Source organism: Cnephaeus nilssonii (genome assembly GCF_951640355.1).
Source record: "Cnephaeus nilssonii genome assembly, chromosome: 18".
Taxonomy (NCBI): Eukaryota; Metazoa; Chordata; class Mammalia; order Chiroptera; family Vespertilionidae; genus Cnephaeus; species Cnephaeus nilssonii.
Genome location: NC_137089.1, coordinates 39,534,911 through 39,557,573, shown reverse-complemented (window position 1 = coordinate 39,557,573; position 22,663 = coordinate 39,534,911). Strand labels below are relative to the sequence as shown.

Sequence of the window (22,663 nt, the reverse complement as noted above, 5' to 3'; positions counted from 1 at the left end):
TACACTACAATTTGGCATATTACCAAACACTCACGTATGGCCCTTAATTTGTAGTTGAAGGAATGGGACATTTTCACTCGTTCCTACACAGATTTGTAAAAAGCTAAATCTTCTGATACGAGCTGAACCATAAGTGAAGCTCTGCCTCTGGGCATAAGCCTTTTGTGTAGAACAGCATGTGGGTGGGGGCTTAAGAACACACTGAAACAGCGTGTGCTATTATGGCACAAAATGTAACACACAATAAAAATGGACCTTGTAGCATTAGATACCAGGTATTCGCTGGATATTTAACGTTGTTTTTTTTTTTTAAGTAAAGTAAATTATGTGTCGGTATCATTAGATCAAATTTAATATATGCCATAATTGTCACTGAAATTATCCATTACTTTTAGAGACACAATATTGAGCCGTTTTTTAGTAAGCCCATTTTTTTTTGAAAGCTTATTTTCAGTTCTTTCTGGCTTCCATTACTAAGGCTTTCTTTTCCTCACTCTAAGGTTCAGAGTGTGAATAAAGACAAATATATTTAATATAATCACGTGGGAGAGAAGGTATTCGTGGTGAGAGGAAGGAACTCCAGGCAGAGTGGAACTGACATAGATTTATTAACGCTGCTGCTGGCTAAGAGGAATCATCTTCATGTAATTCCTTTGGATTTCTTTGAGCAACACGCTCAAGTGATGTTATTATGACATCTTATTTTCAATGGGCAGATTTTAAAAGGAATTGGTATTAGGAGAAAATACTAAAATGTTAAAAGCATGTTTTCATCTTTAATTACCATTAATAATAAGCTCGAGTGTTGTTTCATTTAGTGATCTTGAACATTTACCCTAACTTCTTGTACAGGTGAATACATAGCTTAAGCTCTTCAACTTATCTTTTGCCTTAATATGCCATCTTCAGGTACCTTCGGTAAAGATTTTATTCTCTGTGAACATTCATCTACATAGAATCATATTGAAATAGCTAATATCTTACCTTTGTTGTTGAAACTGCTGTCATTCAAATCTTGGGTTTCGAGTATGAGCACCTAGGTCTAGCTAATGTAAACACAATTCTAGTAAACTCTCCCATTCAGGTAAGCCCTACAGGACATGGTAACACTAACTATATTAAAACACTGCTTTGTAAGTAAGAAGCAATCATTAAAAGCGGTGTTTGTCTTCACAAACTGCATTATTACCAAATCGCAAAAATAGACGTTAAAACTCCTCTTATCAGTTTGTAAGATTTGAAATCCCCCCCCCCCCCCCCCCCGCAACCCGCATTGGTTTCTATGGTGGTGTCATCCAATCAAAACAGATTGGGATGTTTAAATATTGGCTCACAACACGTGTTAGTGCCCATGCTACGCCTATGCTACGTGGAGTAGATGGCTTAGAGTGGGAATTTAAATGTGACCAGGTTATGCTTTAATTCCTCAACTCGCATTTCCCCAAATTGTCAAAAGTAATGAAGCAGATTTCAAAACCGCCTTTGTTCGTCTCCTATGCCTCAGCCATGGGAAACCTGCGCCCTTTTCTTCTGCAAGGACGTCAGTGGTGGGAACGTGGGGCAATCAGGAGGTTCTGAGATGCACCCCAGGCAGGCAGGAGGGCCGGCCAGCCCCCGCCCAGTGCTTGCAGCCGGTCATGGCAGGGCACCAGGGCACAGCAGTGCCAGCGCTCTGTGACGTCGGTCTGAGAGTGAGGGCTGGCACAGCTTTAGGAAGCCCATCGGAATGGTATTGTTGCACATCAGTAACGTATAAACACACACAGTGCGTTGATTGAACAGTCTCGGCTGTGCAGAGAGAAATCCGCAAGGGAAAACCTGGTCTCTGCACATGTACTGACTCGTGGACAGAATTTCCTAACCACAGAGACTGACATGCGGAATCTGATTGTCAGTGAACTTGAAGCGGGATTCTTCACATCTTTCCCACCAACTGGCTTGATTCTGGACTACCCGTGGCCCCTACATAGAATTTCTGCATCACAGGGCATCTCTAGGGATAACCCATTTTACCTTATTTTTCCAAAGACGTTATAAAAATATCTAGGGGGAGTCGGGAGTTATTTCCAAAAGCCACTATGGAAATCTCTCCCCTCAAACCTCTGCCACTCCCGTCCTGGTCACCCTGGAAGGCCATCTGGACGATTTTGATTTTCTGTGAGAAAGAGGGGAGTGTGGGCAGATCCACAAGGGAATGTTTCTCCCGCCTTTTCCTTTCCGAAGCATTGCTGACCACTTGTCAGAGCTTTCCGACAATTTGTGTGTGTTTGTCTCTAACGTACTAGAAATACTCCTGCAGTCTGTCTCACCTTTTTTGTTTGCTTGCTTGTTTAGAAACAAAAGGAAAACTTACTTCCAGGAACTTGTAGATGTCGAAGGTCTCCAGCAGGTATCTGTAGTGTTCAGTGGGGAGGTCAGAGCAGGGGATATAATTGCTCGATGACAGACAGGAAGGAACAGGAGACCCATCCTCGTTCCCTCCACCCATCCACCTCTAGCTGTCTCAGCAGGTACACTCATGTAGGGAGACAAGGAAATAGCTCGTCCCCTGGCCACCTCTGTCCCCTCCCATTTTTACTTTGGAAAGGAAGGCATTGAAACCATTAGCCGGCAGAATGCTGTTAACTTTCTCCTGGTACATTTGGAAAATAGAGCCCCGGTCAGCAGAATTTGGGCTTGTATATTTCAACTTCTCCCAAGACGTGTTGGTAACATTTTCATATTGTTCCCTTTCATAACATGCAGCCAACCTCAAAGTCTTCGTGGAGTCTCTGTTTATTCAAAGACTTCAAGTTTACGTGGAGTTTATGTTTCTAGTGTCGTGTTCGGGGCTACAGCGCCCCAGCGTGCTGGCTGTTCCGTCACCGTGCTTGGCACAGACGCAGGACCCATGGTGACGGTCTTAATAATTCCTTGTATTAATTTTCCTAAACTAACTTGAATGGTAGGGTGTATTTTTACATAATTATGGCACAAGTGAACGTCTTGGGGGGGAAAAAGTACAACCACGACCGTATCAAAGCAGAATAAATATTTGCAGAAAAATTCAGCCATAACTTAATATTTTGCATATGAGCCCTGCACAGAATCGCAGTGATTCCTGGGGCTTGGTCCAAAAGAGCATGTCTGTGGCCCGGCCCTGGAGGGCCGGTTCTGATGATGGATCAGGAAAAGGTCAGCTGGAGTTGCGGTGCCGGGAATAATGACAGACACGACCGAAAAGGCAGGATAACAGCGCGCCCCGCGTTCTGAGAGCGAGGGTGCCTTCGCGCGTGGCCGGGAGGCCGCCCCACGCGGCTTTCTTCCCGCTCCCGGCACCGGAGCGGGTGGCCGCTTCCCCCGCCGTCCACGTGGGCATTTGCTACCCCGTGAGCACTTGGGTCCCTGGAGCTGAGGGCCGGCACTCACCGAGGCTTGCTAATTTTATTCCTTTTACTCCTCTGCGAAGCACAGGCGTGGACCCTAAAGGGAGGCCGCCGAGGGTAGGCCCTGGTCCCCTGGTTATTGGCTCGTGGTGTTTGTCTGGAAGATGATGGGGGGGGGGGGTGCATGGAGCGCCTGAGAGCTCAACACTGAGCCTCTCTGATCGTCACCACCTGCTGTGACTGTGGCCAAATCCTTGTTCCTGGGCCTCAGGCCTCCTGTTTGGGATGTGCTGTGTCAACGCCACACTCATGCCTGTGCTCACACCACCTACGACTGCGCTCTCCCCTGGCAAAGACCTGGTCACCACGGTCACCACAATGGCGCTCCCTCCCAAGTGCCCGTCATCGAAAGGCCTGGTGGTGAGGAGGAGGGGGCTCCCGCCGGGGCCGGGGCCGGGGCCGTGGTCACAGACACTGGGCACAGGCAGGAGTGGGGTGGACATGGGAGCTGGAGTCCCCTAAGCTCGAAACAACGGAAAAGCCCCAGAGGACCTAGGTCGCGGTCACTGCGTGGAGGGGCAGCCGTCGGCTTGGTGTGAAATTGAGGGAGCCTGGGAGTTGGGGTCCGAGACCCAGCATCTCAGCACTTCCCTTGCATTCCTTAACTTCCCTGATCTTTGCTTTCCTCTCTGTAAAATGGGTCATAACATGAAATGCCGTTGTTTTCCTCCCAAATAAGTAGCATAACAAAAAATAGGAGTCTGGGTGGGGAATACAGGAGTCTGCAGAACCCCCAGAGAAGTGTGAAGTATGAATCTTAATTATCAAGGGATCCAAAGTGTCACAGGGGAGACGGGCAGGCAGTGCGAGCAGGTACGTATCCCGGGGCCGTAGGGCTTTGGCAGAGGGAGGGCCCCCTGCCGCCGGGGAAAGGGGGCGGGATGCCTTAGTGGTGCCTGAATTCAGTGACTCATTGTAAGCTTCTCGTAGCCCTGGCCCGACTCTTCCTTAGGCGTGTTGGTGCTGTGTGGGGGGACGTGACATCAGCTAACCAACAGCGTCAAGTACATATCCCTCTGCTGTTGACTTGATACAGAGCCTTTATGCAACATAGGTTGTCGAATGACACTCCTATGGAAGGCCCCCAACAAAAAATACCTTCCCCCACCCACCCACCCCCACCCCCATCGTTGATTCCCTAACCAGCCCCATATGAGTTCTCGCAACTCTAACTTGGGGGGTAAAGGAATCTATCTTCAGGAGCCTTCCCTCTCAGCTCTCGGGACTCATGAGCCCCCCAGTTCCGCTGCATCTCTATGTCGGGGTGTTTCCTATGAGAAGGGCAGCGTCTCCATTGAGCGCCGCCGCCCCAGCCCACAGCCGTCGAAAGGAGAGGTCCCGCATTGGCAGTCTGGGGTCACGGAGCCAGATTTTGTTTCTGTGGCCACAGCTTCGTGGTTGTGAACCATCTCTAGTCGTCCAGCGTTTATCTCTTTGTTCGATTGCTTTCATCACAGAAGCAACAAGGATAAACGGTGGGCCTTGCTCTCCCTCCCTGACGTAGCAAAACATAACTTCAGATTTTCAGACCCCCGCCCTTGGACTAATAGAAGGCAGCCATTCAGCAGGAGGATGTTCCTTTGGGCTTCAGGGAGGCTTTGCAGCGTTTACCACACCTGGAACTGTCACCTGTGCGGTTAATGAACGTGTCTTTTCTGTTAACCTGCAAGTGCCTATAGTGCAGGGACTCATCGCTTAAGAAAACTTCCAAAACCAGCTCCCTGCTGCTCCCTGCCAGCCATGTAACCCTTCCCCTCCGCACTCTCTTCTCTCCTCCCTCCTGCCGCGGCCTCAGGGCCTTTGCACATGCTCTTTCCTTCCCTGAGAGGCTCTTTCCCAGGCACCTGCCCAGCACTGCATGTTTCCCTGACCTGCTGTGTTTTTTCTCCTTAGCACTTAACACTGTCCATGCTTTCTTGTTTTACAGTGCCTGTCCTATTAGAATGTTAATTCCAAAACAGCAAGGACCTTGGTGTGTCCTTAGCATCTAGAACATAGTAACCCCTTAATAATTAGATACTTAAATCAGTGACAACCTTTCTAAGCTAAGGTGCACCCATTAGCCAGCTGGGATGGGCGTTGAGTGCAAACTCTACCAGGAGTCCAGGGAATTGCTACTTCGGCCCAAGTGAGGCCCAGGCCAGACACGGAAACTTGTTAGGGGTCCCTTCAACAGGACAGATGATTGCATACAATATGCTAAACCGGCTGAACTGGCCCTGGGGGCCCCTAGACCTGTGATGCTGCCATAGGATGTAGGTTCAGTCATGACTGAGCTCCTTCAAACCCTATCAGGAAATTTTTGGAGTTTATTTCAAAAGTCCATTTTCAGCACATCCAGTCTTTTTGGAATAGAAACTTACTTTCCCATGGAATTCTGTACGTTCTGCCCTCTGTGTAGGAAGCACCAAAAGTAGGGTTTTAGGAATACGTTCTGGCACCTAGAAGTAGGGGCCGCTCCCCTTCCCGTCCAGTGGGGCTTTCAGCTCTGCTGTTGTTTCCATGGGTCAGGCCCCCTCTGCTCCCCTCCCCTCCCCTCCCTCAGGGATCTGATTATCGGATTTAAAACACATTTGGCAACTAAAAAACAACCAAGTCCAGAAAGCAGAAATGAAAACCTAAGATTAGGCTCTGAAGACACACACACACACACACACACAGATGCGGGAGACAGTTTCAGGGAGTTTCATCCCCAGAGAGAGACAGTTTCGGGGCTATTTCAACCCCAGAGAGATTCAGGATTTCAGAATGTAGGGACCTACAGTTTCTAGTCTCAGAGTGGATACACCCAGCACAGTTCACGTGTCACGCAGCTCTGCTATGAAAAGTTTCAGTGTCTTAATAGTTAGTCTCCATTTCTTTCAGGAATTAAAGTTTTCAGTAGGTAAGCATCAAGATAGTAATATTATAGTTTCTCATTAAAATTTCCCCAAATACACACACACGTAGCTTATTTCTCAAAACATTTATACCATTATTCGTAAACTCGCACAAAGACTTACAGGTGATGAATCTTCAGTATGTACCTTGTCTATTAGAAATCTGTGCAATATGGTGTTTACCTATTGTTAAGTGAAATGAGCAGCAACTCCAAAAACACAGTTAACGAAGACATCTTCATGGCCTGTGTGTTTTTAATTCCTGGGGTGCTAATTGGGCCCTTTAAACAGTGCTCTTGATTTTTCCTTAGATTGTCATTGCAATCGTTCTACACAAAGTCTCCTGATAAAGGGGGGTTTCCTTGTTGCCACCACACCAATCTCGGCTTTAATCCAGTCCCTGGGAAGTGAGTTTGGTATCTGCAGGTAAAAGCTAAGCGCCATTGAGGCTTAATTAGGGCCAAGGAAGATATTGAGCAAAACTTCAAATGAGGCCTCAGCCTGGGGACAAAAAGTCTCCAATCCAGCTCGCAGGAGAAAACAAACACAGGATGTGGGGGGACAATGGCAGCAGTGGAGTGATTAACAGTCATGATCAGATAACTGACTGCTCTGTTGGTAATGGGGATTTACTAGGCTTTAGTTGAAGAAAAGCCTCTTAACGCCCCGCTTTTCCAAAGAATTCCTCCCACGCCCAGAGTCAACCTGGTAACTGTAGGTCAGCTTGGATTCCTTGAAATCCATTCTTCTCCACACATCTTTTCCTCTTGTAGTTGCTCCACTTCCTCCTGTCTGTTCTTCCTTCCAAGAGAGAAAAATCCCTATGGCTTTTTGGTTTGTTTGTTTGGGGGTAAGATTTTCTTTTTGGTACACTAACCAAAGAGTTATTTACCAACAACATAAAAAAATTGTATTTCTGACTAGATGAATGACAGAAACTCCTACTCATGACTTAGAATCTCTTCAAAGCCAGAATAAGTATGTTGTAAAAATCAAAACAGACAAACAAAAAATCCCACCACTAGTATTCATCTGCAGAAAGACCATTAAAGGAATAACTCTGAGAAGTTCCCAAACGTGTTTTCCAGAAATGGCCTGGTCTTCAATGTGCAATTCATCGTCCACATGTGAGGCCTCCTGGACTTGCTTTTCCTTTTTTCTTATCTGAGGTTATAGACCTCGGGAGAGCAGGGGAGGGTTACAAGGTCAAAGTCTTTTCCTCCCTAGTACTTGCTGCTTGCTGGGAGCGGGTTGCCTGGAAAATAGATGCTTGAGAGAAGAGGTTGGGGTCAGGGTTTTAATTTTGTTAAGCAACAGCTGGTTTGAGTTTCCTTCCACTTCTATCTCCTGCTCCCTTCCTCACAAATCCATGGAGAGCAAAGAATTTGTTCAGAAGGAACCGGCAACTTAAAAACACACCTCCTGTGACTGTGGTGCTTGGCGAATGTCATCTTGGTTGCAAACTGAATGTTAAGATTTTATAAAATGAACTACATAAGGAAATGTAACCAGACCTTTCATCTGAAGAACCTTTCAAAATATAGGGCGTATGCCTGGAAATTTCTCTTAATAATATTTCTGAACTAAAACTTTTAGGGAAATAAGTGTACTGAAGGCCTCTGGGGTGTTCGGAGCCCCAGTGCAGAGAGAAGACTCATGACTGAAACATGAAAGCACGCCAAGGATGTGTTGCTTCTCTCTGGACTGGAGACCTTGTCTGCCTCCACATTAGTGTGCCTTCACTTGTTCAGCAGATGTTTGTTGAATTCTGCTTTGTTGAGTTGTGTGAGATGGGTTCTTCCCACAATCTAAGGCTGGGGACCCAGCGGGTAGATCCAGGGTGCTCATGTGCTAACAGGTGCCTGAACATGAACTTGGTCCAATACAGCTTTAGCCCACAATTATGGCGTCCTCTTCTAACAAGTTCACACATGGTTTGGGACTTAAAAATCAAGTCTGTTCAAATAACATTATTATATAATAAACGCATAAACCTAATGCTTAAAATGAGTATGTAATAATAGTGAAATGGTAAAAGAATAAATAAAAAACAGTGCATGGTTTGATTTTTTTCATTTGGGTTGTGAAGTCTCCCATACTTTTTTCCTCCTACACTTGCAAACACACAGAGAGAGAGAGAGAGAGAGAGAGAGAGAGAGAGAGAGAGAGAGGAAGAGGGAGAGAGAAGGAATAAAACACATCTCTCAAATCAATGGCAAACCAGTAACAGATTTTTTTGTCTGGCCTCCTCAGCACACTGGCCTCGGGCTGTGTTGGTGTGTGGCTCGACAGCAATCAGAGGTCATAATTTCATTGGCAGTTAGCATCAGGTTTAATTTTTCTAGCATGTTACATTTGCCGAAATGTCTGGTTTCAGTTATGGGAAGGCATTGACTGAATCAGCTCTGAGCAGCATGGTGTCCTCAGGTACCTGAGGTTTATGGAACACATATGCTAATTGTTTTCAATCACTTTCCTTTCTAAACACAAAAATCTGGTTTCTGAAGCTGAATAACAGTAGTCCTTAATGACACTGCTCTTTTCTTCTATTAGAAGAGGACCCGAAGTAGGTAAAATTGTCAATTTAACAAGACTGCCACCTACTGATTGACATAGTTGGATAACAGTCCAATTAAAGTTGTGGGGGGTTTTAAAATAACTCTGTGGTTAAAAAAAAAAAAGTAAAAAAGTAAATGCTTTTTGAAAAGTGACATGCTGCGTTTTAATTGCATTTTAGGAATGTGACCAAGTTCATATAGATGATGTCTCTTCAGATGATAATGGGCAAGACCTAAGGTGAGCACATAGAAATGTGGTTGACTCCATTTTATAGTTTAATTGCCCAGCTAATTAAGATGAACTTGCTTTGGTTAACTTTGGGCTTTTCTTGCGTCTAAATAGCACATATAACTTTGGGACAGATGGCTTCCCTGCTGCAGCCACCAGCGCCAATTTATGCTTGGCAACCGGGGTGCGCGGCGGTGTAGACTGGATGAGAAAGTTGGCTTTCCGCTACCGGCGAGTAAAAGAGATCTACAACACCTACAAAAACAATGTCGGAGGCAAGTGACAGTCACCAGTATCTCGCTGGGTTAGTGAAGACAGCCTAGATAAAATTCTCAGAGTACCACACACTTTTGTGTCATGATTTTTTGATATAGTTTTTTTGAGAGCAGTTTTGTCTGACCTGTGATTATTCCACTGTGATTTAGTGACAGGAATGTTAGACTAGAGCCAGCTGCCCTGGCAAGTCTAGTCTAGTCCTGGCTCCATGACTTGATAGTAGGTGTGTAATCTAGAGTAAGTTTCTTGACCTCTGTGACATTCCGTTGTCCTTCCAATGAGGTGGGATTAACAGTCTTTGCCCAGATGACTTGAGATGGCTTGTAAAAAGCTCCTTCTACCCTGTACATGCTCTGAGCAGTGGATGCTCTTGTATTAGTTTGGATCTTTTCATTGTGGTTCAAAATGGCTCTAGCACAAAAGGGAATGTGTGGGCCTAATAATGAAAATGTAGGGGTGGTGTTGGTTTCCAGCATGGCAAAATCCAGGTGCTCGAACAATGCCATCAGGAATCTCTTGCCTAGTTTTTCCCCCAGGAATCATTCTAGGTCAGTCCCTCCCAGAAGGTGGCAAAGATGACCACCAGCACATCCAGCTTTCTATGCAACCAGTGCTTCCACTGGGTGGAGAAATATCTTTCCCAATGGATTCAGCAAAAGCTCCAAGATTGACTTTCACTGGCCAAGCCATTGTCATGCTCCCACCCTGGGAGCCAGAGGGGAGGGTTGGCTCTGTCCAACCTGCATGGTTGGAGGAATGGGTGTGAGTAGGCTCCCCAAAGAGAAGAGATGACTCCTATAACCAGAAGGAGAGATGCTAGGAATGTACACTCGATAGATGTTTCCTACAATACTAAACACTTGTCAAATGAATGCTAGTCTGTGAAAAAATGACTTGGTCTGCTATAAAGCTTGAGGGTGGTAGTGGTAGCAGCATCACATGTTTATGATTTATAATGTGGAATAGACACACTGGTCAGGAAGTAGTTCATGTGCTTTTGAATCCACAGGTCTGCTCGGTCCGGCCAAAAGGGAGGCCTGGCTGCAGCTGAGGGCCGAGATCGAAGCCCTGACGGACTCCTGGTTAACATTGGCTCTGAAAGCCCTCACACTCATTCACTCCAGGTAAGCTCACCCCAAGCCCCTTCGTGGTGCTTTTGCTGGGAAAATTTTGGAGATTTATTTTTCAAGTCTTTTTTTTTTTCCTTTCTGTTCTCATAGGACAAACTGTGTGAATATTTTAGTAACAACGACGCAGCTTATCCCAGCATTGGCGAAAGTGCTGCTGTATGGATTAGGAATTGTGTTCCCTATAGAAAATATTTACAGTGCAACTAAAATAGGTGAGCTGCTTTCGTTTGGTTTCGCAATGGACTCTTCTCCCTCAGGCTTTAAAATGAAAGGCATTAAATGAGACTTTTTTTCAGAATGCTAGATGCCAAAAAAACTAGAAGAATAATTTAACCAATTTTATTGTCAAAATTGGTTTTAGACATGAAGAGAAATATAAATCATAACCCGTGTAGTTTTATTCAGAAAATTTCACTTTACTGGCTAACATTAAGACCTACGCATTTTAGCTACAGCCAACTTAGCATCAATTCTAGATTATCTTATTTTTCTTTAGGCAACATCATTAAAAAAATCTTATAAGGTAAAACAAATAGTAGTATAGAAATATACAAAGTAGAAATAAAATAATTCTAGTAAGAGCTTTATTTAAATTATTATTGCTGGAACTATTTTTTGCTTTATTTTAATTCAACATGTGTAAACCACTGAGTTCCAATTTTTGTTATGGGGATGCAAAAAATTCAGTTCTTGCAAAAAAAGAAACATAGTTGGAGAAAGAAAACTAAAGTAAAACTTAAAATACAAACAAAGACAGAATGAAAGTGGGATAAAAAGAAGACATGGCTCTTGTCCTTAGAGAATTCACTATCTAGCAGGGGAAGCAGGCAGCTAACTAACTATAATATGATGAAGAAATATGTAAATGAGCATTTATCAAGTATTTATTAGAGCCCAGAACTGTACTAAGCATTTCACATATTAAAATCAATCTTCACAACCTTTGCATTTTACAAATCGGGAAACTAAAGCTTAGAGACTTAAGGAAATCGTTCAGGTTGATAGCTAGTAAAGACAATGGACAAGCTAGATCTCTGATTCCAAGGTCTAGACACCTTTCCACATCCTAGGAGGTCCTGCCACTAAGTGTCTGAAGGTGTACTTCATTGAGGAAACATTCACTTGCCCCCAGGGGGAGGCAGAGGGCAAATGTCAGTGAAAGCTAAAGGGAAGAAATGGTATCTGAGCTGGGTATAGAACGGTAAATACGAGTTTACTGGACAGACGGGCTTGTGAGAGCAAAAGGACAGAGTAATTAAAACATGTTCCCTTCTGAGGGACTGGTGAGTGGTCCTGCATGACTCGTGTGCAGCGTCCATGGGAAGCTGAAGCTGGAAAGGTAGACTTGGGTCCAGTCATAAGTGGCCTTGTATGTCACCCTAATGAGATGAAGTTTATTTTAGTGAGTCCTGGGGAAGTATCCTGGTAGGTGGAAAAAAGGTTGTTTTTGGCTTCTCAGCTCTTAAGAAAAAGTGGCAAAAATGGAATGCCTGTACATCTGTCCTCTGACTACACTTTCATACTTCTCCCTCAAAGCACTACTAAATTACGGCTAAAAAATCACTCGTATAGTTATTTGTTTATAGTCTGACTTCCCCACCAGAGTTAAGTCTGTTTGTCTCACTCATCATTGTAGCTTTAGAGTCCAGTACATAGTAGGTGCTCAGTAAGTGTTTGTTGAATGAAATTTATGAATAAATGGTTGTTTACTCTGAAGAAGGCTGAACAGAGGTTTCTTTTAGGCAACTGAGTCAGTAGTGACACTATAACTGATGGGAAATCAGATTTGATTGGAGAGAAGGGATTGATCTTATCGATGTTGAGTTTAAAGAGCCTCTGTGATATTCAGATAGCTCTGTGATGTTGGAAATACATAGCTGGAGTTGGAGAATGACCGATGCCTCCTGAAAAGGGCCAAGAACAGAATGCTGGAAAATTCTTATGAAAAGAAAGGAATATATCAAATAGAATAGAATTCCTTATAGCCCAATAAAACCAAAATTTTATATGTTCTCGTGTTCCATAAGAATAGCCGTCAGGTGTTTATCCTCTATCAATACAGAGGAGTCATATTGTGTTTTGTAAAGAGGGGTCCAAGGTAAAGGTTTATCAGCACATGAAAGTCAAAACAGATTCCTAAAAAGTACATGGGACAGAGGGGTATTGCCTTACTTCCCAGAAAGAACAGGTAGTGCATTACGTCATGCACATTGAACTTTAATTCCAAATATTTCAAAAATGTTAGGTGATAGGAAATGATAATAACAAGTAAGTATTTTTAATGGGCATTTTGTTTGACATATTGGACCTTTTTTTTTTTTTACAGCACAGAATAAAAATTAGAATGAAAGGAATTTGTGCTGGTAGAAATTATCTCAAAACCCAAGTGGTAGGGTCACGTTTCTATGATATTTTTATTAAGAAAAGTAGAGATTGAAACTTCTATAGTTAATGCTAATTTTGCCATGAAATGAGATATAATATGGGGACCAGCACAGAAAACGTAGGCATTTTCCTTGTAGGCCAATGTCAAAGTCATAGACGAAGATGACTGGTGTATCCTGTAACAGCTATGATGTTCTTTCCGACAAAAATGCATTGATCAAAATGAAAACTCCGGACAAGACTTCAAATTAACTTCTAATAGTCAGTTTCAATTTTTAAATCTTTATTAGGCAAAATGTCTATATGACCCCAAATTCACAATGAAGCCTGTAGGAGACAGCATATAGGTGAGAATTTTTTTGTTCACCACAGCTTCACCTTTAAGAAAACAATGAGTTTACTTCTCCAATGAGTTCTCCATGCGAAGGACACTTTACAAAAAAACCGATAACATTTCCCTCTGAGGAGAAAAGGTAGTTTCGCTGCAACCCAAGTTTTGGGTTGTATATTTTTGCAGTGAAAATTGTACTTTGTATTTGTTTCTTAAAGTGATTTAACATTTCACAGTTTAGTGGGTGACTAAAGAAGCATTGAAATGACATCTTTGACTAAGGCTGGCCTCATTTTTGTTCTGCCAGATGCAAACGAGATATTTTAGTGCAAAATGCAAATATAAAGCAGACATTTGTTTAAGCAAACAAGCAATTTGTTCCCGTGTATATCTGATCCTTATTTGAAAGAGACGCAGGCCCCGCTCAGCCATTCACAGTGGAACACGATAAACTGCCCCATTGTCCATTAGAATGACCCCATTGGCAGCCCTGGACTGGCAGCACCAGCTTCTTCTCTAAGAAGCAACAATGGCTGCATTAAGAGCCGGGTGTGCTGACAGCGCAGCGGCCATGGGAGCCCAAACCAAGTCATGACATGGGAAAGATAATAGATAGATAAAGGGATTCTGTTACCTTTGCCTGCTTCTCCTCTAGGAAGGGGCTTTATTGAACATGAGATGTCTGGGTAAGGCAAGCATGATCTCCCTGAAGTGCCCCAAGTGACCCGACATTTATTGCAGAAACAGGTTGATGAGAACATTTCAGGCAAACATGTTAGGCTTTTGGGGGGAGGGTCTTTAATTCAAATACAATCCCACCTGAAAATGAAGAGGTGAATTCAACAGTGTTGGATTTCTCCGTGTGTTTTTTTCATCCTTCTCAATAGGCTTTGGATCAAACATGATTTTCAGAGTTTAAAAGATCATGAAACATTTTTACAATCAATGTGTGGCTAGAATAACATGCCTGTATTTAGTCTCAGCTTATAGGGGAAAAAATACTGCTGCAAAAGAATATTTCTCCCCTCGGATGCTGTACTGCCATGGACTAGGACCTGCTTTGCCATCAACATGTCCTTGGGGAAAGAGTACTAAAATGGTCAATTTCAATGAATTGGACACCACGTAGGGAATTAATTTAGTTTTTAATTTAGTGTGCTGTTCCACGTGTTACCCCACGACATGTAAAAGCTCCTCCTAGTTTGCACAAGTAGGTGAGGGTTGAATCACAGGCATGAAGAAGAAAGTGTCAATAAAAAGTGCAAGTGCGATAGCACTGAGTTATCCAAACTTTACATGTTTCATGATTGATTTTTGTTCACTAGGAAAGGAAAGCTGTTTCGAGAGGATAATTCAAAGGTTTGGAAGGAAAGTGGTGTACGTCGTCATAGGCGATGGTGTGGAAGAGGAACAAGGAGCAAAAAAGGTGAGTGTTCCCAGGGGTACTCCTTCTGCCATTAATTTTCCTTGGTCCTCAAAATGCTCAGAACTGGGTCATTTACACACATTCTCTCGCTCTGAGACCGCTTGTGGATGTGTTCTGAACCATAAGCACTGAAAGGGGGCAGTGGAGAATTAAATAGGAAGTGGGTTCTCTGAAGAGGGGCGCACAAAAGCTCAAGGGTCACGGATGGTTGGTCTTCACAGAACGTAGACGTCAGTGTGTTGTGTGGGAGCAGAGCAGGCTCCGTGCTGTCGCCGTCATCCAGGACACAGCTAGCACGTGCGGTGTGCTCATCCAGCATGCCCCCTGCTGCACCCATGGCAGACACTGCCAGGTGATCAAAACCTTGTTCTCTGAGCCTGGATGCAACCTAAGAACCTTCCAAACATCACTCCAGAAAGGCTCGATCAGGAGACCAGGGCTGGCTTGCAATACTATTTGCTGCCCTAGAGTCCAGGCCTTCTTTTGATGATGAAGTTGCCACCTTGCCTCTCTCGAGATACGGGGAAGGGAACTTGACTCCCAGGTTGCCCATCATACTTCTTTTCATTCCTCTGCATACCTTCGAGTGTACAACTTAGCAAAGTTTCCTCATTGATGTATTTTACAGAGACCACATTCCATAGTAATGACCTGTCTTACCAGTCTTTTGCTTAGTACCTTGACCATGCCTAGCACTTCTTCCCTGCCGTTGCCTCTGCTCAGAATGGAATTATATTTTCTCTAATGCTCTACTCTCATTATCTTACTTACTTTTCAAAGTCCAGTTCATGTAGCACTTTTTCTAATTTCCTTGTTTATAAGAGCTCGGTTACAGTGGCACTCGCTTATAACATAACTGGAGAAGTTATAAATGGCTTGGACTCCTGAGCCGGACAGTCTGGGTTTGAATTATAGAGCCGCCGCTTACCAGTTCCGTGACTTTGAGCAAGTTACTTAACTCTTTTCTTTCTCTTTCCTCATCTATAAATGGGAATAAGAATGGCACCTAGCTGACTGGGCTGATTTAGTTCTGGTGTGTGAAGACCATGGGACAGAGCCGGGTACATATGAAGTGTGCAATAAATGGTGGGCATTGGTATTATTTGCCTACATGCCAGTGATAGCAGTAAAGTGTGAGCTGTAGAGAAGTAGGGATCTTGTTTTGCTTGGTTTGTTGTTTGAGACTGTCTTCAAATTTTACAACTCCCTAAATCTTGACACCGTCATACACTATATTTCTTAAATTGGAGAGCATTAAATATGAGATTAACCAATAGAACATTTTCATTTCCCTTCCCTTCCCTTCCCTTCCCACACACTGACTCATAGAAATCACTGTATATTTCCATAAAGGATTCAGTTCTTCAGTTTGGTTCTTCTGGAGTATTCTAGTATATATCAGAAGTGGCACATAAGGTCACCAGGATATAGGTGCATCATTAAGCATGACAGGTGGTCAGCCTTCTTATGGAGTCTGAAGGTGCCTTAATTCACTTTCAGCACCTCTGAATTTCAGTGAAAACATAGAAGCTGACCCTGACTCTTAAATAATGGGTTATTTCACTTATGCCTACAGATACGCAATGTGCCCAGGACTTTATGCTCCCCAAGTGTGATCAGTGCTGGTGGGAACCCACACTCTTCAGATCCAGCCGAGCTTGATGCTAAGCAGTATTTGTCACTTAAACACCAGCTCTTACATTCCAACTTTACCAATGGCCAACCACCATGGTCCTAGGTACATCTGTTAGTCCTTTGTGCTGTCTCCATAAATTGAAATCTTTCCCAGACTAAATTTAGAATACTCCGAATACAACCCTGGAGACTGAGAGAGAATGTTTGGTGGGAATCCAAACTCAAGTCTTTTTCTTGGGAAAGCCTCTGGAATCTCTGTGCCATTCCTAGACAGGACCTCCTGGTGGCCAGCGGGACATGGAATGGATTAGCACCTCTGAGCAGTTAGAACTGAAGCAGCGTCCACGCCAGTGGGGCCCAGGGCCAGAGGGGAGGATCTGTTCTCCAGACTTGTCTTTCTCCGTCTAGATTTACCAAGAAGTTTTCATTTCAGGAGAAGGTTGCCAAAATGTGGTTTTTTAACTTGTGGTAGACAGAAGGATGCTTATGAAAATGACAACTTAAAATGCAAGGAACACAAGTGAGATCCTTTGGGCCCTATGGAGGTTTCTGTGGGTGAGTCCCTTCCTAAACCTTACTGAGCAGCGTTTGTTAGATGCTTGGTGTGAGAGAACACAACATGCCAAGTAAAGGAATTCTTGGTTTGATGTTAGAATGAAAAGCAGTAACAGGTCTAAGGTTATTTGCTCTCTTTGAAGAACAGTTCAAATTATTCCCACTGTTTATCTTTTGTTATTATTTACTAGAGGCCCAGTGCATGAATTCATGCACGAGTAGGGTCTGGATGGCCTGCCCTGATTGGGGCCAATGGGGACGGGACATAGGTGGTTGGCTGGCCAGCCAGCCCACCCCCTGGTCAAACTCCCCGTCAAGGGGACAATTTGCATATTAGCCTTTTATTGTATAGGATATTGGGGACACACACACCTATACCAAGAAGAGTGAGGCAGCTGCCTATAAAGAACATGCTCTTTGAATTTTTTACTGTGAGTGAGGACTCCTTGCTTCAACTTCCTGTTTTGATTCTGTGGGATGAGTGTATGTGATAAGAGTCCAATAGCATCTATTTCAAACAAACTCCTTGCACCTTGAAGCCTACCAGTGTGGGAACTCTGACCAGAGGTTAAAAGATTGTGTATGTTTGAATGTAAAGTGTACAGATTTCTCAGAAGGTTCAATATTCTGATATTATCAGTCTATCATCCAGAGTGACAAGTGATCATTTCTTATATTCTGCCGACCTTTTTAGGTTAACTAGTATTTAAATTTAAAGTTTGTGCATAAGTTAAGAGGCAAAGATCTAAGAATTCACAATAGATAATGAGTATCTTTAAAGTGGAGTTCTGCACAGAAATAGAGAATAGTATTTAACTTGAGAAATATTTAATTTTGGGGGAAAAACTAAAATTAATATCCCATTTTATAAATATATATAAGAATTCAAGCTAAAGAAATAGTTATCCATGCTATTGCTGGATTAATGCTCATAATGGTAACTAATTATAATTACTATAAATTGTAAAGTCCTTATGTCCCAGTCCCTCTTTTAGGCACTTCTTATTCATTAACTCCTTACAATAATTTGATGAGGAAGGACCCAATTTATAGATGAGAAAACCAAGGCACAGGAAGGTAAATAATTTGGCCAAGTTCACACAGCTAGAAAGGGGCCAAACAGGTATTTGAAGCCAATACTAGTTGTGAGATTTAGCACAAAATTCTTTCAAATTATAAACTTTATTTACATAGCTTAAGTATGATTTTACTTACAAAAAGGAATTTTCATGCTTTTTTCTTTTCACATTTAAATGTCAGAATTTTATTTATTGTTGACAGTATTACAGATGTCCCCCATCCTCCCTCCTTTGCCCCTCTCCCTCCAACCCACACCCCACTCCGGGCCTTCCCCACACTATTCTCTGTGTTCATGGGTTATGCATATATGTTCTTTGGTTAATCTCTCTTCCATGCCTCTATTAAAGTGTGTAATGTTTGTTTCATTCTTTTTCAGAGATAGACATAACTACTTAGCACTCTCCCCTCATTTTACTTTTATGACTAAAATTTTTAAAATAAATCATTAATACTGATATATAATTTAGTTCATGAGCGTTTTAGATTATGAATTAAAATAGTGAATCAGTGAAGTGCCGCACATTGGTGCACTAAAATGTTTTTGCAAAATCAAACGATTTTGCATTTCTTCTGAATTGATTTTAACCATTTAGCTTGTCTCTCTTGGTTTCCTATGTCCTCTTGAAAACCCTGGTACAACACTCTCTTTCCCCTGTAAAGATGCCTTTCATCTCCCTAAATAATGTTCTTCTGCTCGAGGTATCTAGTTACTTTTTTAAAGCCCAGGAATGAAGACCAGTCAGCAGCGGCGAGTTGCCTGTTTTGTTATGGACTATTGAAGTCTGTGCTGTCATCTTTGTTCTATTTGCCAAATGAGTTCCCGGGCTTTCATCAGCAATTTCATCTAATTCTATAATTTTTACCATTAAAAAGCACACCTTCAGAGAAAAAACGTTAGAAATACCTTTGTTATTTAAAAGAGCAACATTATTCTACAAAAATCTCTTGCAGGCATTTCTGGGAGCACCTCTTAGTTCCTTAAAATATGGTGCAGAGAGCATGTGAGGAGCCATCTTACCTGTGGATATCTTTCTTTGACATGTGTCCTTTATTGACAAAATCTGCCAGGATTTATTTTTTACCATATTTTTTTTGTTTCCCTAATACAACATACCTTGAGTGAAAATAATTAGGCACATGTATGATTTTTAAAAAGACCAAAATGTGATAGTCTCTTGCACAATGAAAGCAGTTTTCATTTCTAGAGTAAAAGTGGCCTTATTTTATAACAACACAACTACATTTATTTTACTACTCAGAGAACTACTTAAAACAAATCTCTTGTGAACAAAACAAGGAGGAAAATGGCAAGCAATCATTATTCTGCATAATGATGAAGCCTTCATCAAAAAGTGTCCATTTCAAATGTACACTATCAAACTTGCTAAAATCCAAGATGAAGCTGAGAACCTAATGCTTGCTCCTAAGCTTATTCAGGAGAAAGATAGAGCTGCTTTTGTGAAAACTGTAACATTTTTAATGCAAATTTCCACTTCTAGTTTTATTTCAATGAGACAGGGCTTACTAACACAGAGTATATGAATTTTATTATTCTAAAGCCATTCATCCATTTAGTACTTAATGAGCACATACAATATGCCAGGTCTTTTTTTAATGCAGTGACTTTTTATTTATTAAAGTATAATTGACATATTGCATGAGTTTCAGGTGTATGACATAGTGATTCAACATTTCCATACCTTATAATCATATTGTGATAAATCTAGTATCTGTTACTGTGCAAATTTATTGCAACAATATTGACTATATTCCCTGTGCTGTACATTACATCCACATGACTTATTTATAACTGGAAGTTTATACCTCTTATTACCCTTCCGTTTTTTCACCCATCTTCTCATCCCCATCCCCTCTGGAAACGATCTGTTTATTCTCTGTATCTAGGACTGGGTTTCCATTTTGTTTTGTTTATTCATTTGTTTTGGTATTTTAGATTTCACATGTAAGTGAAATCATACAGTACTTGTCCTTTGATTGGTTTCATTTAACGTAACACGCTGTAGGTCCATTCGTGTTGATGCAGATGGCAAAATTTCATTCTTTTTCATTTTCTTTTAACATTCCTCTGTGTACACCACATTTTCTCTATCCACTTGTCTATTAATAAACACTTAGGTTCCTTCCATATCTTGGCTATTATGAACAATGCTAAAATGAACATAGGAGTGCAAATATCTTCCAAAGTAGTGTTTTCATTTTCTGTGGGTAGGTAACCCGCAGTGGAATTGCTGGGTTACATGTTCTTTTTGAGGAACCATCATACTGTTTCCCATAGTGGATAGCTATCCCACCAGCAATGCACAAGGGTTTTTTCCACATTCTCACTAACACTTGTTACGTGGTTATTTGTTGTCTTTTTTATAATAGCCAATCTGAAGTGATACCTCATTTGGTTTTGATTTGCATTTCCCTGATGATGAGTGACATTGAGTATCTTTTCATGTGTCTGTTAGCCATCTGTGTGTCTTATATGGAAAATATGTATTCAGGTCCTCTATCCATTTTTTAATCAGATTGTTTGGTTTTTGACGTTGAGCTATATAAGTTCTTTAAATAATTTAGATATTAACTTTTTATCAGATATATCATTTGTAAATCTCCCATTCAGTGGGTCATCATTTTGTTTTGTTAATGGTTTTCTTAACTGTGCTTTTAAGCTCTTTAGTATTTTTTTTCCTAAGAGTATTATGGTTTCTGGTCTAACAACACTCAAATCCATTTTTAGTTTATTTTTGTATGTGGGGTAAGAAAGTGGTCCAGTTGCCCTTTTTTTTGCATGCAGCTGTCTAGTTTTCCCAATGACATTTATTGAAGAGATGTCTTTCCTTCATTGTATGTCCTTGCTTCCTCTGTTGTAGATTAATTGACCTTATAATATGGGTTTATTTCTCGGCTCTTTTCTGTTCCTTTGATTTGTGTGTCTGTTTTTGCACCAAAACCATAGTGTTTTGATTATTAGAGCTTTGGGGTATAGTTTGAAATCAGGTAGTGTGATGCTTCCAATGTTCTTTTTCAAGACTGTTTTGACTATTTGGGGTCTTCTGTGGTTCCACATAAATTTCAAGATTATTTGTTCTAGTTCTGTGAAAAAGTACTATTGGTATTTTGAGAGGGATTGCATTGAATCTGAAAAAAAAAAAATGAAGTCATTTACCCACTTCTAGCCATTGTCCCAACTCCATTGCCACTATTGGTATTTTGAGAGAGATTGCATTGAATCTGTAGATTGCTTTTGGAGGTATGGACATTTTAATTATATTAATTCTTCCAATCAGTGAGTACAAGATTTTCCTCCATTTATATATCTATCATCTACACTTTCTTTCATTAATGTCATATAGTTTTCAGAGTACAGGTCTTTCATTTCCTTGGTTAAATGTATTCTTAGGTACTTTTTTGATGTAATTGTAAATGGAATTATTTTCTCAATAGTTCATTTTTTAATTTTTTTATTAAGGTATTACATGTGTCCTTATTCCCCCAGCACCCCCTTACCCCCCTGGTGTCTGTGTCCATTGGTTAGGCTTATATGCATGCATACAAGTCCTTTGGTTGATCTCTCCCCCTTGCCCCCACCCTCCCCTACCTTCCCTTAGGTTTGACATTCGGATTGATGTTTCTCTGTCTCTGGATCTGTTTTTTTTAATCAGTTTATGTTGTTCATTATATTCCACAAATGAGTGAGGTCGTGTGATATTTATCTTTCTCTGCCTGGCTTATTTTACTTAGCATAATGCTCTCCAGCTCCATCCATGTTGTTGCAAATGGTAAGAACTCCTTTTTTTTTTACCACAGCGTAGTATTCCATTGTGTAGATGTACCACAGTTTTTTAATCCACTCATCTGCTGATGGGCACTTAGGCTGTTTCCAAATCTTAGCTATGGTGAATTGTGCTGCTATCAATAGTTCATTCTTAATGTATAGAAATACAATAGATTTCTGTATCCTATAAATTCACTGAATTCATTTATTTGGAATCTTTAGGGTTTTCAATATTTAGTATATTATCATCAACAAATAATTTTTACTTCCTCTTTCCAATTTGGATGCCTTTTCTCTCTTTTTCTTCTTGATTACTAGGGTTAGGACTTCCAATACTATCTTGAATAAAAGTAGAAAGGATGAGTATCTTTGCTTTTTTCTGATCTTAGATGCAAGCACAGATGTGTTCATTTTGAAATAAAAATGGTAACTATACATCTTTTTCATGTAATATATACTAGCAGTCATTCCCTATTAGCACCTGGAGCTCTGCATCTCTCTCTCAAATTTGCTGCGTCGGTATTCCATTGTGTGGATGTACTATAATTTAACAAGTCCCCTGTGGCTGAGCATTTAGGTGGTTTCCAGCATGAACTCCTATAAACAGTTCTATAGTGAACAGTTTTCATTTAGTTTGTTCATGGGCAAGTGTCTCTATGAGATAAAATCCTAGAATTCCAGTACTTGGGCCAAAGTTTATGTGTACTTATGTTTAATTCAGCAAAATTCAGTTGCATGCGTGTGTCCATGCACCCAGGTTTTTGTGTTATTGGTTTTACATATAACCAGCAGGGATAAATGCAAAATACCAGGTGAGGAGGAAAGGTGGCAAAAGGGAATTTGGGAAGTTGCATGTGTAGGCAGGAGGAGCAGGAAGGATGCGTCATTCTTTTCCCCTTATTCAGGGAGTATTTTTGTGCTAATGACCCCAAAACATGTTCTACTTGGTATACATATCACAGTTTCAGCT

General features: G+C 41.7%; 1 protein-coding gene across 7 annotated transcripts in view; it reads left to right on the top strand.

Annotated features, from left to right (window-relative positions):
• EYA1 (EYA transcriptional coactivator and phosphatase 1) overlaps nt 1–22,663 on the top strand; it is a gene marked incomplete at both ends in the record, with an annotated part of 284,113 nt that overhangs the window by 254,922 nt on the left and 6,528 nt on the right. For all 7 annotated transcript variants that reach the window (XM_079796672.1, XM_079796671.1, XM_079796667.1 and 4 more), the window contains 5 exons: nt 9,042–9,100; nt 9,206–9,366; nt 10,377–10,491; nt 10,588–10,709; nt 14,539–14,639. In XM_079796672.1, the coding sequence (XP_079652798.1) occupies nt 9,042–9,100; nt 9,206–9,366; nt 10,377–10,491; nt 10,588–10,709; nt 14,539–14,639 (558 nt within the window). The remainder of the gene's footprint in view (nt 1–9,041; nt 9,101–9,205; nt 9,367–10,376; nt 10,492–10,587; nt 10,710–14,538; nt 14,640–22,663) is intronic.